The 18,640-nt window shown below is 41.9% G+C and overlaps 1 protein-coding gene across 4 annotated transcripts in view; it reads right to left on the reverse strand.

Moving 5' to 3' along the window:
- Positions 1-18,640, reverse strand: part of LOC133576600 (gamma-aminobutyric acid receptor subunit rho-2-like) — a 67,879-nt gene that overhangs the window by 20,811 nt on the left and 28,428 nt on the right. For all 4 annotated transcript variants that reach the window (XM_072912242.1, XM_072912241.1, XM_061929952.2 and 1 more), the window contains 2 exons: positions 4,034-4,257; positions 1,658-1,740 (listed from right to left, as the gene is read on the reverse strand). In XM_072912242.1, coding sequence (XP_072768343.1) covers positions 1,658-1,740; positions 4,034-4,257 — 307 coding nt within the window. The remainder of the gene's footprint in view (positions 1-1,657; positions 1,741-4,033; positions 4,258-18,640) is intronic.

Genomic DNA, 18,640 nt, shown 5'->3' on the forward strand with positions numbered 1-18,640 from the left:
GTATCGGGGATGCCTTTGAAAGATGGAGACTTGCTAATTTCTTCCTTGACAGGAAAAGCATTTACATTTTCTTATTACTTGTAATAAATGGAAATGGACATTTCGTATGTAAACTATGTTGTCCAATACAGTCTATGAAGTTGTCTAACAAAGGTAGTATGTTTGTGCAACCAATGCTTAGCATGCTAGCACGTGCAGCCCAGTTCAATGACACATCGAAAACCGTTAGCCTGTATGTCGATGTGTAATCGAACTGACAGGGCAAAATATTATTTTCAACAAATAAAACCTGTGGATATGGGTAGTGTTAGTGCATATTTGGTTCTCAATATGCTGTTACGCTGAGGAAATGGGTTCCAACATCGGCACGGCTGTCATGGCAATGTGAAATGTATGGACACCATTAAATAATTCCTCATTCGTGTTTGCATATTGTGGACTACATGTACATGGACTGCAATCTGAATCGTTTGAAAAATGTCTCCTCTTTAGTTTTGGGTCTAGCTTTCCTTGCTTTCCTTATTTTCACCATTGCTAGCATTGGTTGTAGTTCGTTTTAGTATTTGTTTTCTGATAGTACTGACAATAACCATATGATTGCCATTTGTTGTGATATTGTACTCAGGTATAACGTACTTCTTCCCGAAAATAGCCTCAATTCTGTGTAAAATGTGTTGGTTAAAGATTTGTTATTGACAAAGCGCTTGTCTATTCAGCTATTATGGTCCTAGCACCTCAAGTAAGAGGCAGTGGAAGTTTGAAGTTCCTTGGACTATTCTTATCGACCTGGGACCATAATAGCTGAATTTTTATATATATATATATATATATATATATATATATATATATATATATATATATATATATATATATATATATATATATGTGTATATGTATATATATATATATATATATATATATATATATATATATATATATATATATATATATATATATGTGTATATGTATATATATATATATATATATATATATATATATATATATATATATATATATATATATATATGTATATATATATATGCCTTTGAAATTGTACAGTCTTGTTTGCAGGTATTAAAATGGTGTTGAATGCAGACAAAATATTATTCTGCTTGTGTCAACTCACCTCCTGACAATGTGACATTTTAAATGTAGTTTGTAATTAGCTGTTATTAGCACGATCTAGTGGTAATACAGTAAATTGTCTCCAGTTGACAAATCATTTTGACGACTGTTACTACACAGATTGCGTATCAACATGTGTTATCTGTCTCCATAAATGTCTGTCTTTGGCAGCAGTATTCAGCGACACCAGGTATTGTCCAGTCCAGTGGCTGATGTTGTCTTGCCAGCATTTTTTTTTGTTTTCCTCCACTTCTTCTTCCTTCAATCATTCCTTTTAGGCAGATTTTGCCTGCCGGACATTCCCAAATAAATTTTTTAGATCATTAAGATGGAAACTATAGCTGCCATTAAGATGTGCAGTGATGTTTATATATATATATATATATATATATATATATATATATATATATATATATATATATATATATATATATATATATATATATATATATATATATGTGTGTGTGTGTATGTATGTACAGTAAAACTCATTTTTCATTCATTGCACAAATGACAATAAATGAATACTTACAACTCTCCAGCTCCAATGTACATGTCTGTGAATCCAAAGGGAAACGACTAAAATCCATGTTGCATGCAGCAGTCACTGTAACCCTGAAGAATATAAAATCAATAATTAATAATAATTTGGGGGGTATTAGTGTAAAAACAATTTTCCCTTAACCATTTTTTCTTGCTTTATAGAGACATAGTTAGTTGGGAATGTGTTACCCGAGTACTAAGTACTTTCACAACAACTGAACTGAACTGAAATGCGACAATGCAAAAACAACAGCCTAACTTGCAGTAAACTTTTATAAAAGCAGAAAAATATTTAGTAAAAAAAAACAACTGCCACTTTCATTTCTGGTATATTTTGCCGTAGACTGTTTTACTTTCATAGGAACAGTCCAGAAATATTTTTACCATTACACAAAAATAGATTCAGGAAAATTAAAACAAAAAAGAAAGGTTATAAATTAATTTGTATTTGATTGAGGGGAATATGTATTTAATCCGCTGTCTAAATTAGACTTAGACAAACTAATCCATGCCTTGGTCTCCAGCAGGAGACTTTTTCACTACAGAGCTCACTCAGATATTAATACTGAATTAGTAATCTTACCCTTGATTTAATTTGATTTAATAATTATATATAACATACTTACAGTTTACGACCTTGTCAAATGATATGAAACCATGGGTTCATCACAAAGATTGTTATTTATTTAACACATAAACCTTAGGCTTAGGTCAGGCGGATTCAACAGTAAGTAACATACTGCATAAGAAGGGACTCATAAATAACTTACAAAAAATAAATCATGTTATGCTAAAATAAATTCAATCAATTATTAATGAATATGTCTTGTTTACTTGTCACAGTGATTGCAGTATGTATAACAACTGAGTTCAGCTGAGAAACAGATATTTTTTGAGCAGCCCTCTAGTGGGCCCTTGCGGCCCAACAATGCTTAAGAAACACTGGGTTAGACGACTGTAATGACCTCAGCTGTAAAACAACTGATATACATCCATAATGCTGCTGCTCGAGTTCTGACTAGAACCTGGAAATATGATCATATTGATTATTGCTCATAGAATAGACTTTAATACAGCTCTGCTTTTGTACAAGTGTTGTGCCAAAGTACATCTCTGACATTTTAGAAACATAATAATAATAACTGGGATTTATATAGCGCTTTTCTAAGTACCCAAAGTCGCTTTACATGTAGAACCCATCAATCATTCACACCTGGTGGTGGTAAGCTACTTTCATAGCCACAGCTGCCCTGGGGTAGACTGACGGAAGCGTGGCTGCAATTTGCGCCAACGGCCCCTCCGACCACCACCTATCACTCATCATTCAATTCACCGGTGTGAGTGGCACCGGGGGCAAAGGGGGAAGTGCCCCGCCCAAGGACACAACGGCAGCGTTTTTTTTTTTTTTGGATGGTAAGAGGCGGGGAGCGAACCTGCAACCCTCAGGTTTCTGGCACGGTTGCTCTACCCACTTCGCATACACATACACACCTTCTTGCGTTCTAAGAACCTCGGGTGCTGGTGTCCAGAGCCAGAACTAAACATGTTGAGGCTCATGCTCCTAAAATCCAGAATAGTCTTCTAGAAGATGTAAGACGTAAAAACACTTATTTAAGTGTGCATATGACCAGTGAAAGTAGTTTATCTACATAACAGATTTAATTGTGATTATTTTTAATGTTGCCTTCTTGTAATTTTCTGTAAAGTACTTTCAATTGCCTTGTGTATGAATTGTGCTCTGTAAAGAAACTTGCTTTACCAACCAGCAAACATTCTGACCTCCACTGAATGGTTATGTGCCCACAAACATACAAATTAGCCCTGTCCCTTTAAGAAAGTACTCCTAACCTCAACTCATTACCGGTATATGAAAAAAGAAACATGTGATAACATTTTTTTCTTTTCTTTTTAAACCTTTCTACGACCCCATGGGACTGTCAAAAAATCTCAGAAAAAGTATTTTGTCCGTAGTACTGTACGAGACCATAAAAACACAAGTTCTGCTTGGTGAGAAAGAAAAACAAGGTTTTATCTGGTGGGGTAAGGATAATGTTAAGAAAGATGAGAGATTAGCCAAGAAATACGAGGATGAGCTGGTTAATGATCTCAAGGGAGTTGAGACCAAAATCGCAAATAATTCAGCAGTGCCCATGAGGTCCACCTTCTCAAAAATACAAGATACATGCTCCACAGTACACACATTGTCAAACATATGGAGGTGGAAACATCCTGCTCTGGCTTTGTTTTTCTCTGACCAAATGTTTGCAACAGTTTTTCGTAGTTTTACTCGGGGATGGATTATTTATTTCACTGTAATGTCATGTTTTCAGTACAAGGCTATTGTGTTAAAGCTTCCTATCCTCACCTTAGGCTATACAGGACGTGACCATCAGGGAAAACCCGCAGCATGATGTTCTCAGTCGTGGTGTCATGAATGAAAGACCTCTTGGAGTGGACAAAAAACACATCTGGCACCCAAATTTTCTTCACCAGGCGCCCATCAAAGGTCATGCTCTTGTTGGTGGAACTGGGAAAGGCCAATCTCTCATCCTTCCAGTAATGCCTCAGATACAGGGTCATAGTGAAATCCTAAAGAAAGAGTGAGGTAACAGAAAAGGTAACGACTGGATTACAAGCAAAGTTCTGGTGTCACTAAAGATATATTTGAATTCCAAACTACAAGTTTTCCCATTTTAAACATGGATTCTGGAATATTCCAGAATCCTCTGCAGCTCAATCGTCACGGCCATCTGTATATGATACTACTCTTCAAAACCCTTAATGACCCTCTTGCACTTAGGAAAGAGGTTTAAGCCAGGTCGGGTTAGAAGGAAGGTTGCATCATCATGGTGCAAGTATTTTTAAAACACGCACTAATCGCAACACAAACACAGATCAGAAAAAAGACACACAAATTGAGAACACCGACAAGCGGCTCTGATTACACAATAATATATCCCTAATTGGTATCAGAATCAGAATGCAATTCATTGGTCAAGTTTGTTTAAGACACAAGGAATTTGAATTTGTAGACAGTCATTGTTGTTCTTTGAAACAGAGAAAAACGCAACAACTACAAGAGAGTAGTGACTATATGAAACAAGAGGACACAGAGGTGAGGATAGGAAGCTAAAAGACATTAAAAGAGCACAGAGCGAATGCAAGCAGCTGCCACTTTAGAGACACTATTTCTACAAACAGCTACAAAAGTAAAACAGGACGAAAAAAGAAGAAATCAATAAATAATACAATATGTGTTGGCCCTGCCATGAGGTGGCGCACCCTGTCTTTCGCCTTAGCCCCGAGTGCAGCTGGACCCTGAGTATGACAAGCTACCGCTTGAAAATGGATGGAAGGATGATGTGGTGCACATACAATTGCATCACGCATAAACAAACAATATGAACAGATTCAACAAAGCAACCAAGAGAGCCTACTCAGTCCGAGGATGCCCATTATCTCTCGGCCAATGTCCAGACCTGATCTTCTTTGGTCTCGATCCACGCAGAGCCAGTATTTGGTCTCCGGTGCAGGAGACCAAATACTGAACCAAAGTTCACAAAAAAAGCACCAAAAAGTAGCACGGAGGCCCCAAAAGTGCCACTTGTGCCCGATCCAAAAGGCAAAAAACACACGAAAACAAGAGGTAAACACGATGAAACACAAGAGCACTGAGTTCCTGCAAGAAGCAGCCATCTTGAAACATATGTAGGATCGATACCAAAATTGACAGTATCACCCACCCAGAGTATCCAGCAGTTTTAAGACATGATATAATAGCATTTAGAGAGATTAACAGTTGTGCTGTAAAAAAATATCTGCCTGCTATGCTTTTTTTTTTATCTTACGCAACATCAGGATGCCCGTTTTTGGATTCAGCTTATGGTAACACAACAGATGGATGGTTTAATTACACTACTCAACATTCCAACTTCCAACAGAACAAAAACTACCCTTGAGCTTTAATACTGATTATTTTTCTGAAAACAGCAGTTGAATGACAACATCTAAAATGATTCCCTTAATCCATTGTTTTAAGCTTTTCTTCTGCTGTCACGGCAGCCCGCAGCATTTGTTTACTTGCAAAGATATCTACATATTTTTTTGTCATGTGGCATAACATACAGTGTGGAAAAAAATGATATGGTCCCATGCTGATTTGATTTGATTTTTGCTTGCCATGATCAGTCATATTTCTGGGGTAAGTTTGAAGAAAAAAATGACCAGCCCCCAAAATGTAGAAAAACATGAAATAAAGGTGACAAATCCATGTGTAGTTCGTTGAGTGCAGTATTTGACCCCCATAGAATATATTGTACACACAAGCTTGAAAGGGGCTGCTGTTAATCACTTCCCTTCACTTATCCCTTGACTTGCGCAGAAATAGTTTGGGCACACTTGAAGATGATGCCACCAGCTTTATCCACCCGATTTGTCCTCCACTGCCCTCAGGAATTTTGCCAGGTCTAATCCAGTTTATTCTTGAATGTTATCTTTCCATCTTTTCTTTGGTCTTTCTCTTCTGCAGTTTCTTTGGACTAAATAATATTAATAATGATAACAATGGATCAGAACTATGAAGCGATTTTTTCTAGTGACTCAAGGCGCATCTTTCCAGATGTTGTTGAGTTTTTCAAGCACAGCTGTTGTTTGTGCGATCCATGACAACGTTTTAGAGCCTTCGTCTTTGGAGCCTGCGCTTTGATTTCAGAGCTGATGCCTTGGCACTGTTATGCTGATGACAGCCAACTCTACATGCCCCTAAAGCTGACCAACACGCCAGATTGTAGTCACCTGGAGGCGTGTCTTTAATGAAATTAAACAACGGATGTCCGCTAACTTTTCGCAACTCAACGCTAAGAAAACGGATATGCTGATTATCGGTCCTGCTAGACACCGACACCTATTTAATAATACCACCTTAACATTTGACAACTAAACGAAAACTAAACTAAACAAAGCGACTCTGTAAAAAATCTGGGTATTATCTTCGACCCAACTCTCTCATTTGAGTCACACTTTAGGAGTGTTACCAAAACGGTCTTCTTCCATCTCCGTAATATCGCTCAAATCCGTTCCATTTTGTCCCGATTACTGTAACGTATTATTTTCGGGCCTCCCTATGTCGAGCATTAAAATATTACAGTTGGTACAAAATGTGGCTAATAGACTTTTGACAAGAACAAGAAAGTTTGATCATATTGGCTCACCTGCACTGGCTTCCCGTGCACTTAAGATGTGACTTTAAGGTTTTACTATTTACGTATAAAATCTTAAACGGTCTAGCTCCATATGTACCGTATGTCCCGCCCAGAAATCTGTGTTCAAAGAACTCTGACTTATTAGTGATTCCCAAAGCCCATAAAAAGTCTGCAGGCTATAGAGCGTTTTCTTTTCAGGTTCCAGTACTCTGAAGTTAGCGATGATACCTCAGTAGAAGCATTTAAGTCCCATCTTAAAACTCATTTGTATACTCTAGCCTTTAAATAGACCCCCCTTTTAGACCAGTTGATCTGCCGTCTCTTTTCTGCTCTGCCCCCCTCTCCTGTGTGGAGACATTATTAGGTGATGCGCTCGCTGTTCAAAGTCAGGACCGGGGTGGACCACTCATCTGTGCAGACTTGTCTCCACTCAAGATGATCTCCTGCTATGGACTGGACTCTTACCACTATTAACTAGATCCACTTGCCCTGATGTGGGATGTCGTTGTGCAGCCCTTTGAGACACTTGTGATTTAGGGCTATAGAAATAAACTTTGATTATGGGTTTGATTTTCTTAGCACAGATTTCAGTGCTGCTTTGTCAAGAGGTGTGACTTATTTTCTATGTAGGGACGGGAGGCATTTTGTAGAGCAGGCCTTGGCAATTATATTGCTTCAGGGGGCCAAATTTAGAGAAAAAAATGTGTCTGGGGGCCAGTATATCTATTTTAAGAAACAGTAATACAAAACCTCACAATAATGTCTGATTGAATGCTAAAAACGTTATGACAGACCGCCCTAAAAAAATGGAATGGAATTTAATTTTTTTTTGCTGAATGAGACACCCAGAATGTACATGAAAATAAAGAATGTGGGATTTACAATATTAACTATTAACTAAAAACACTGAATATTGACAACATATGAATGTCACACCACCTCTCGATTGACATATTTTACAATCAAGCGAAACGCAACAAAAAATGCAACAAACAGTCAAATATGAACGTGAAGGGTTAAAAATATATCACTAAGCTTTAGAACTTTGTTGTAAAAATCTTCTTCTGTCTCCCTGAGACCCGCATTTCAGGCTGACCGCTCTGCAAACACCCTGTGGAAACGTTCCCCACCCACACTGCTTGGTGCCTCGTCTGAGCTGTTGTGACTTAGATTACCATAGTAACTAGCAGTGGTGGGACCAAGTCATAAGTAAGTCTCAAGTCTTTGCCCTCAAGTCCTCGGGACTAAATGAGAAAAAAAAAACAGCACAATATTTCGCATGATTAAGAATTCCAGTCCAAAAACATGGCAGGCTGTTTTTTTTGTTTGTTTGTTTGTTTGTTTTTTAAACCTCGCTACCACCACATCAAGTTAGGCAGATTCACAAATTATACTGTACAGAAGTCCAAAGTGCAAATATCATGAATTGGTATAAAGCTGGTATTTACATCTTATTTCCAGGCAAGTCCCGAGTCATGACTGGAAAGTCTCAAGTCAAGTCCCAAGTCCTGCATTTTGAGTTTCGAGTCCTTTCAAGTCCTTTTAACCAGAGACTAATATATTTACACAGATTGTGTATGCTTTTAAAACGCTGTATTTATTTATTAAAACAAGTGCATTTGAAATTGCAGGAAAAAATTGTGCTGACATTAACCAGTCATTTTAAACATGTAATTCATTCCTTTACAGAATAAACACATTAGAAAAAACAAGTGCAACCGTACTTATTTGTACAAAAGTGTTAACATTGTATTTCCAAGGCATATTGCATTTTAACTAGTTCCACAGCGTGGAACGTGACTGCTGTTGTTGTGTGTTGTTGCCGCGCTGGGAGGACGTTAATGAAACTGCCTAACAATAAACCCACATAAGAAACTAAGAACTCGCCCTCCATCATTCTACAGTTATAACGTGATTGGGGCAGGCACGCTGTTTATATTGTGGGAAAGCAGACGTGAAAACAGGCTGTCGACACGTCACTCAGGTCCGCCTGAATTTCGGGAGATTTTCGGGAGAAAATTTGTCCCGGGAGATTTTCGGGAGAAGCGCTGAATTTCGGGAGTCTCCCGGAAAATCCGGGAGGGTTGGCAAGTATGGTGTGCGAACACATGAAAAACATAACAAATACATGAATTGATTAACGTGGACCCCTAAACAAGTTGAAAAATCGTATTCAGGTGTTACCATTTAGTGGTCAATTGTACGGAATATGTACTGTACTGTGCAATCTACGAATAAAAGTTTCAAACAATCAATCAATAAAACAATGAACAGAGTTGTACTTTTTAGATGTCAGGGCCCTATACTGCATTGCATTTGCAAAAGACCAAATTGACCAAGAGTCTGTCAGTCATTTGTGCACAATGGGGGCGTAGTATGATGCCAGGATGGCTGTTGTGAGGTAAACAACACAACAGCAACACAACAGTATGTCGGAAAGCTAGCTAAAACGGCACACATATGAACTGCAGTGGACGCAACAGATTGTCGTGTTTGCAATAACGTTATAACGTTAGCAGTGAGTTACAGCCTCACTGAGTTAACTACACAGCAATTAAAAGAACTTTACTTAGCCAATAAACGTTAGCTTACATTCAAAACTTACAGTTCTTTGTGCAACTTCAAATGTCGAACGAAGTTGGAAGTTGTTGCGTCTCCGTCTGTAATCTTCGAACCGCATGTTTTGCATACTGCAATTCATTTTTTGTTGACAACCTCGTAGTTTTTATACCCGAACGAAACTATCTTTGGTATCATTTTTTCTCACTGCCGCGTTGTTTGACAGCTCTTCTTCGTTGGTTGTCCTGCAATTTGATCGGATGAAAACAACGTGGATCTAATTTGATTGGATGTTGTACCGATAGCACACACGCTGACAGACAAAAACGTACACAATGAAAGATACAGAGCGCTCCTGAATAACTTTTTAATCTTTGGGTTTTGGGGAAAATAGCAAGTCAAGTCAAAAGGCTCAAGTCCAAGTGAAATCACAAGTCATTGATGTTAAACTCTAAGTCGAGTTGCAAGTCCCTTTACATGTCATGTGACTGGAGTCCACACCTCTGGTAACTAGTATATCATGCAAAAGCGCAGATTCCAACCATTGAAATACTTTGTACAGTTCAAGACTTACGGTCATTTGAAAACATCACTGCACATCTTAATGGCAGCTATAATTTCCATCTTAAAGATCTAAAAAAAATATTTGGGAATGTCCGGCAGGCAAAATCTGCCTAAAAGGAATGATTGAAGGAAGAAGAAGTGGAGGAAAACAAATAAAATGCTGGCAAGACAACATCAGCCACTGGACTGGACTATACATGGTGTCGCTGAATACTGCTGCCAAAGACAGACATTTATGGAGACAGATAACACATGTTGATACGTAATCTGTGTAGTAACAGTCGTCAAAATGATTTGTCAACTGGAGACAATTTACTGTATTACCACTAGATTGTGCTAATAACAGCTAATTACAAACTACATTGAAAATGTTACATTGTCAGCGAGGTGAGTTGACACAAGCAGAATAATATTTTGTCTGCATTCAACACCATTTTAATACCTGCAAACAAGACTGGACAATTTCAAAGGCAGATTGTTGAAATTCTAGGGACTGGGTTAAGAGGAAAGATACAGCAATTCAGTATAGCATTACCTATAATTGATACATGAAATCTGGCAGATCAGTACACAGATTATTAATATAAATATAAAAAAGGATGAGGCCTAAACTTGAGCCCTGGGGCACTCTTTTAGTCACCTCAAGGAAAGAGGAACTGGCCCTAGTCATCTGTAAACATCTGCTCTTTTTCGGTTATCTCCAGCTTGGAATTTCTTCACAAATGCTGTGTGTTTGTTCTGGAAATGTCTTTTACATTTGTTTTTTGTTGTTGTTTGCTATTTTCTCGAGCAGCACCGTGGATAAGTGGTTAGCGCTCACGCCTCACAGCCAGAAGGTCCTTGGGAGTTTCTCTTTTTTGATCTGTTCATTGCTGTCTTACCGGGGGTTGTACATTTCGGTCGACAAAATATAAAAAAAGTTTTGTTTTTATATCACAAGATCACCGAACTCTCCAAAGTAACCTGTTACATTAAAATAATCTAACTAAATATAAAAAACTACCAAAAAAACAAATTACAATTAAATAGCCACTATTTATTGACTATTTGGTTCAAAGGTCCAAAGTCGTGGGAAAGGCCTATTGCAAGAAGTTAATAGATATATATTATCAATATATCATCTATATGAAAAAACAAACATCACCAAAAAAAAATGAATTGCATTTGTTTTAATCGGCCGCTTAAGTCTTCCAGCAGCTATAACATTATAAAATGGCATTGATATGCAGTGATATGCAAGCTAAATTGTCCAGTAGCTTGGTGGTAGCTTAGCTACTTCTGTAACGAGTGGCTTTTCCTGTAGCTTAGCTACTTTCAAACCCTTCAAAGCTACAAAGAGAGAAATTGGACTGCAAATCAAGGCCATCCAAAAATATGGAGAAAATACAATGACCTGGATGAATGAGAACATCCATGATGATTGGTTTGTGTTCGCATGATGAGTCATAATTGGCTAAGGTTAGGGCTAAACATTACAGATTGGCCAATCAGAGGCAAGGCAGGGTGGGTCATAGAAACTAGTAAGCAAAATCATAATAGTCAGGGAGTCAGAGACAGAGGGACAAACCCCAATTTTTCCTTTAGTGATGAAGTGCAGGAAACCCACAACAATGCGTGTCTTTAACCATATTTAGACAAATTAATGCATTTAGAGAAAACAATGCCCAAAACCTTAGTTTTTAGTTGTTTACTCTGTAAACCAAAATCATAACTGCTCTTTTCATCTAAGACATCCAACACAAATTTATGAACACACATTAAGGTGAGTTGAGTTCATGAAAAGTTTTACTGCACATCACCATCACCAACTGTTCCCAAACAACACACAAGTCATTGTTTTTTTTGTCAAGATATAGATGGATGCGTTTTTTTGAACTGTAGGTAGAGAAAATCCATCCATCCATCCATTTTCCACCGCTTATTCCCTTTGGGGTCGCGGGGGGCGCTGGAGCCTATCTCAGCTACAATCGGGCGGAAGGCGGGGTACACCCTGGACAAATCGCCACCTCATCGCAGGGCCAACACAGATAAACAGACAACATTCACACTCACATTCACACACTAGGGCCAATTTAGTGTTGCCAATCAACTTATCCCCAGGTGCATGTCTTTGGAGGTGGGAGGAAGCCGGAGTACCCGGAGGGAACCCACGCAGTCACGGGGAGAACATGCAAACTCCACACAGAAAGATCCCGAGCCCGGGATTGAACCCAAGACTACTCAGGGCCTTCGTATTGTGAGGCAGATGCACTAAACCCTCTGCCACCGTGCTGCCAAATCTCTGTACTCTGTTTTTATTTACGATTTACACAACGTGCCAACTTCACTGGTTTTGGGTTTTGTAAATCCGGGTCCACTTTTGGAAATCCTGTATGGCGCCGTTGACTGTGTCTTGTCATGGTCATGGTTGCTAAGTGAAGCCGGTGGTGTTGTTAGCTTTAGTGGCAAGCGGTGCCTCTAACGTGTTTTTTCACTTACTTTGCGCCGGCCAGAGCTGTGTCAGCCTTTCTTGTCGATCACTTTTGTGGTCAGAAACGCTTAAAATGTGTCCAACTCTCTCTGTTTTCTTGTTGTTGTTTAATTGCTAACTAGAATTTAGCCCCCGGTTTTCGGCACCTTGGCTTTGCTGGATTTAGCGAAAATGTGCCTCCCACCGGTCAGAGTTCAAGTCAAATAAATAATTGTGATCACAGCTACAGCATAGCTTGTTAGCAAGCTATCCTGTAGCTGTGATCACAATTATTAGTAGTTTTTAGTCAAAACTGTGGTTTTGATACATAATTTGGAAAATGTAGTAAGCTAAGCTACAAGTTACTCTCGATCAAATGTAGCTAAGCTACAGGGGAAGCTTAGCCCTACAAGCTGGGTGTTTTTGATAAATGGCTTTCGCTTTGCATAGTAGAGTTTTAACTTGCACTTACAGATGTAGCGACTAACTGTAGTTACTGACAGTGGTTTTGTGAAGTGTTCCTGAGCCCATGTGGCGATATCCTACACACTGATGTCGTTTTTTGATGCAGTACTGCCGGAGGGATTGAAGGTCACGGGCATTTAATGTTGGTTTTGTTACGTCGCACGCGCAGTCTATTTCTCCCTCCTCTGCGGGAGCACTTGGAGGAGCCGTTGACAGCGCGCTCGGACACGCCCCTGCTCGCGCTGAGCGCAGCACGCCCACGCAGCACGCCCACGCAGCACGCCCACGCAGCGACAAGCCTGCACACCTGGGACTGATGAGGGCGAGATGTATAAAAGACCAGTGGACCCAAGGATCGGCGCGGGAACTTAGTTACCTCTTTGTGTACCGTAAGCCTTATGCTCTCTTACTGTGTTGTTTTTCCCTCCGTGATTCTGACGTCCATGTTGCTTCCCTCCTCGAGATCTCCAGTTGTTTCCCCGGTGTTTTGGACTGCCTTCTTCGTTTCCCGACTCCTCACTCGCCCCTGGACTCTGACGTCTCTCTCTGCCCCACGGACCCCTCGCTGATCTTGGACCCCTTTTGCCTTGCCCTCTTTGGACTTGTCTGCTTTTCTCATCAACACTTGGTAACACACACTTCACATATATACACACATAGTCTTACACCACACACACTCTTGTATTTTAGTCACACACTCCATATCTATAGTTTAGTTGTATTGTTTATTATTATTATATATATTTATTATATATAATAAATTATTGAACATACTGCCCTCTGGTGTCTGAGCCGTCACCTCCCCTTTAGTCTAAACACTACAGTAAGTTCCCGCCAAAATTATTAAAGGACCTGACGGCACAGTTCCTTAGCCCCGCCCCCAGTGACTTTAGTTCCGCCCCCTGTGATTTTTTTTTTTTTTTTTTTTTCTGCCTCTTGCCCCATTCACTATGTCTTTTTCTTTTTTTCGCTCCACACCGGAGGAGTTGTCTTGTCCTGCCAAAGTGTCGTGGAAAGGCATGTTTAGCAGTGATGTGAGCAAGGAGGAATTTTCTCGCCGCCTGGACACCCTCTTTCCACCCTCAGTGTCTGTTCCTCAGTCTACTGGAAGCGTCTGGAATCCACCTTTGAAGGGGGGGAATGGTACCGACAGCCGTGCTGGTGAGGTAGCACAGCTGCGGCCAGCAAGACCGCTACCATCGATCTTTCAGTTTGCCTGGCCGCACCCACCAACCACGCTACCAGCACTTGTCCCCGAGCTAGCGTCCGAGCTAGCACTTGTCCCCGAGCTAGCGTCCGAGCTAGCACCTGTCCCTCGGCTAGCGTCCGAGCTAGCACCTGTCCCTCGGCTAGCGTTTGAGCTAGCACCTGTCCCTCGGCTAGCGTCCGAGCTAGCACCTGTCCCTCGGCTAGCGTCCGATCTAGCACCTGTCCCTCGGCTAGCGTCCGATCTAGCACCTGTCCCTCGGCTAGCGTCCGAGCTAGCACCTGTCCCTCGGCTAGCGTCCGAGCTAGCACCTGTCCCTCGGCTAGCGTCCGAGCTAGCACCTGTCCCTCGGCTAGCGTCCGAGCTAGCACCTGTCCCTCGGCTAGCGTCCGAGCTAGCACCTGTCCCTCGGCTAGCGTCCGAGCTAGCACCAGTCCCTCGGCTAGCGTCCGAGCTAGCACCAGTCCCTCGGCTAGCGTCCGAGCTAGCACCAGTCCCTCGGCTAGCGTCCGAGCTAGCACCAGCCCCTCGGCTAGCATCAGAGTTAGCACCAGCCCCTCGGCTAGTCTCTGAGCTAGCACCAGTCCCCAGGCTAGCCTCTGAGCTAGCACCAGCTCCCAGGCTGGCCCCCACGTCTCCACCAGCTCCCAGGCTGGCCCCCACGTCTCCACCAGCTCCCAGGCTGGCCTCGACCTCTGCCCCTCGGCCGGCTCCGCCGACTCCAGCACCTCTGCCGGCTCCGCCGACTCCAGCACCTCTGCCGGCTCCGCCGACTCCAGCACCTCGGCCTGCTCCGCCGACTTCAGCACCTCGGCCAGCTCCTCAGCTGCCCTCCTCGTCTCCGGCTTTGACGTCCGCTGCTTCCACGCCTTTGACGTCCGCTGCTTCCACGCCGATGACGTCTGCCGCTTCCACGGCGCCGATGACGTCTGCCGCTTCCACGGCGCCGATGACGTCTGCCGCTTCCACGCCGCCGATGACGTCTGCCGCTTCCACGCCGCCGATGACGTCTGCCGCTTCCACGCCGCCGATGACGTCTTCCTCCACGCCTGCCTCGCCGATGACGTCTTCCTCCACGCCGCCGCCGACGTCTGCCGCTTCCACGCCGCCGCCGACGTCATATCCTCGTTTCCGGCGAGACGCACCATGGCGCCAATCACGTCCGCCTTCCCGACGGCCAAGATGGTGGCCGTCCCTTGGTCGCCCGCCTCGCCGGCTTCAGCGGCGTTCTTCTCGCCGCCGCCATCAGACTTGTCCTCGGTAGATTCGGGGACACTGGGGCCGGCGACCCACCACCAGTTCTCCCCTCCACCCTCCCTTGTTTCGTGAGTATGTTGGACTGTTACGTCGCACGCGCAGTCTACTTCTCCCTCCTCTGCGGGAGCACTTGGAGGAGCCGTTGACAGCGCGCTCGGACACGCCCCTGCTCGCGCTGAGCGCAGCACGCCCACGCAGCACGCCCACGCAGCGACAAGCCTGCACACCTGGGACTGATGAGGGCGAGATGTATAAAAGACCAGTGGACCCAAGGATCGGCGCGGGAACTTAGTTACCTCTTTGTGTACCGTAAGCCTTATGCTCTCTTACTGTGTTGTTTTTCCCTCCGTGATTCTGACGTCCATGTTGCTCTTCCGCAGTGCCTTCCCGAGTCTTCCCTCCTCGAGATCTCCAGTTGTTTCCCCGGTGTTTTGGACTGCCTTCTTCGTTTCCCGACTCCTCACTCGCCCCTGGACTCTGACGTCTCTCTCTGCCCCACAGACCCCTCGCTGATCTTGGACCCCTTTTGCCTTGCCCTCTTTGGACTTGTCTGCTTTTCTCATCAACACTTGGTAACACACACTTCAGATATATACACACATAGTCTTACACCACACACACTCTTGTATTTTAGTCACACACTCCATATCTATAGTTCAGTTGTATTGTTTATTATTATTATATATATTTATTATATATAATAAATTATTGAACATACTGCCCTCTGGTGTCTGAGCCGTCACCTCCCCTTTAGTCTAAACACTACAGGTTTTGGAAAACATCAAAGAGGAAATAGATCAGTTTACACGACAGAATTACATCATCATTGCAGGGTTGCGCACAAATCCTCGAGAACCATTCAACAGAGCAACAAGTGGTCACCTTTCTGCAATCAAAGGGAATTAATGTCGATATTAACACCAGTGCATTTCACTGAATGGAAGAAACAACAACACCCCGCCACCATCATCGTGAAACAGGGAAATAATCTCAAGGGTGCAAAGTGAACGAGCACTGCGCACAACTATAAGCAATGCTGATATCGCCAAGAAAGCTCAGGAAAATTCTGAGAACCTGGAGCGCCAACTGTAAAGTCTACATCAAACTGAATGAAATATCAAAGCTCCTAGCTCAGCCACAACAACGACAACGATAACAGGAGTCTGACAGAAAACAAACATTCAACTACAAAACTACAACGCTCCAAAAAATTACCGAACAAGAAGAGCACATTCATCTAGACTTATGGACATTCATAGAGCAACACAAATGATTGGTGAACAGGAATGTATGGAAGTGAAAACCTTCAGCAGCATAGATCACAATATTCTGTAATTGGAGAAGGAAACAAACAACAAACATTTTAACAGCAGACGCTTGTATGCAATTGTAGTTTGCATACAAGCGTCTGCTGTTAAAATGTTTGTTGTTTGCATTGCTTCACAACAATTGTTATGAAGCATTTTTTGGAACAATTCAACAAACCCCTTCACAGGATAGATGCTGAAAAAGAAATATGTTTTGATCTTGAAAGATATTAACTAAACTATATCAACATACGGAACAGGAGTAGCTGTGTATGTGATGAAGAACTTGAACGACAAAGTAGTAAAAACTAGGGCTGTCAAACTTAACGCGTGTGATTAATACAAATACATTATCGCGTTATCAAATATGAATGATGATAATTCACTTCCGTGCTAAGGGTTAACCCAGGAGACGCTCGCATTACACAGTCTGTGATCACGATGAGAGGCGGCCAATTTCGCTTCCAACCAGAACTTTAGATAAAACTGAGGTAACTTGTTGGTATTACAGCGACTAACGTTTTTATCATCGGCGCAAATCAAGTTTAAAATAACATAAAGAAACATCCAAACATGTGCTCGAGGATGGCGCCTGTTGTCAATCAGATTCAGATTCAGAAGTACTTTGTTAATCCCCGAGGGGAAATTTAGATTTTCAGCACAATCCCATTCAAGATCAGACAAACATTACAAGGAGACAGAAAAAGATTCGCTGACGGGACTGCCAACTTCCGGCGCCTCTTTTTTACAAAAAAAGGTGAGAAACAGGTAAACGTTGGGGAGTGGGAGGGGAGAATAAAAAAATATTCAGTCAAAGGCTGGACTCCAGGGAGGGGGTCCAGACTGAGGCCAAGGGAAAAAAACTCAAAGCCATAGCAAACATAAAGAAGCTACATAGAATCAACAAGACTTGCAACAGAGGGGAGGGAGAGGGAGCAACGGAGGCAGGCTGCTGCTGTATAAGTGCTACTCAGCCGTCCATTGCCTCTCAGGGGAATAAAAGTGGTGGTGAAGGCGTGGGGGGCAGGGGAGGGGTGCATATGTGTGTAATGTTGTTGTGTTGTTGTGTCCTCTTTGCGACTCTTTTTGTAAACAGCTACTAGCAACAAATCTAATGACGTTTCCAGGGATATTGGAAACTTGTTGAGTCCTGGAGACTCTTGAGGTGAAAGCAAGCAGCAGTCCTCGTCCTCTGCGAGCAGTGACGGCTGGCTGCTCTTGCGCCAATAAATATATGCTAACATGTATGCTAGCAACATCGACAAGAAGCAGAGGACACTACACTGGCAAAGTTTACTGATTCAAAGTTGTCAACAAAAGTAGCACAGATATGCCTTTGCTAAATGGACAGCCAGGCAGATATATTTCAATATCATCTGCGAAACAGTGAAAAAGAGACATTGTGCTTTTTAAAAACAGCACAATGCATAGGACATGTGCCAAAATTGAACCCTGGGGTCATACTTAAGGCAGACTCAGAGGAGGAGTACTGGCCTCGGTTTACAGAAAAACTCATGCTGGTCAAAAATGACTGGAACCATTTTAGGTGTTAGAAAAAAGATCAATTACAAACGTAGAATAATACATAATGTTGGATATAGAGAACATACAAACACTTTATTTATTGAATCACAAATATTGAAAATGAACAATTTGGTGCATTTGCAAACAACTAAAATGATGTACAAATCAAACTATAACCTGCTACCCAAGAATGTGCAACCATTCTTCTCAACAAAAGAGGAGAAATATAACCTTAGAATAAAATCTAACTTAAAACATTTAAACACAAGACTCAAGTCGAGTTCAAAGAATGCTGTGGTCTACCGTATCAAAAGCAGCAGTCAAATCTAAAAGCACAAGACCTGCAGATTGACCACAGCTAAAAGCAGGTCGTTAAAAACTCTTAAAAGTGCTTCTGTGCTATGTTTTGATTTAAAACCACTGTTGGGTTGGTTACTGA

Source organism: Nerophis lumbriciformis, linkage group LG34, assembly GCF_033978685.3.
Source record: "Nerophis lumbriciformis linkage group LG34, RoL_Nlum_v2.1, whole genome shotgun sequence".
NCBI lineage: Eukaryota > Metazoa > Chordata > Actinopteri > Syngnathiformes > Syngnathidae > Nerophis > Nerophis lumbriciformis.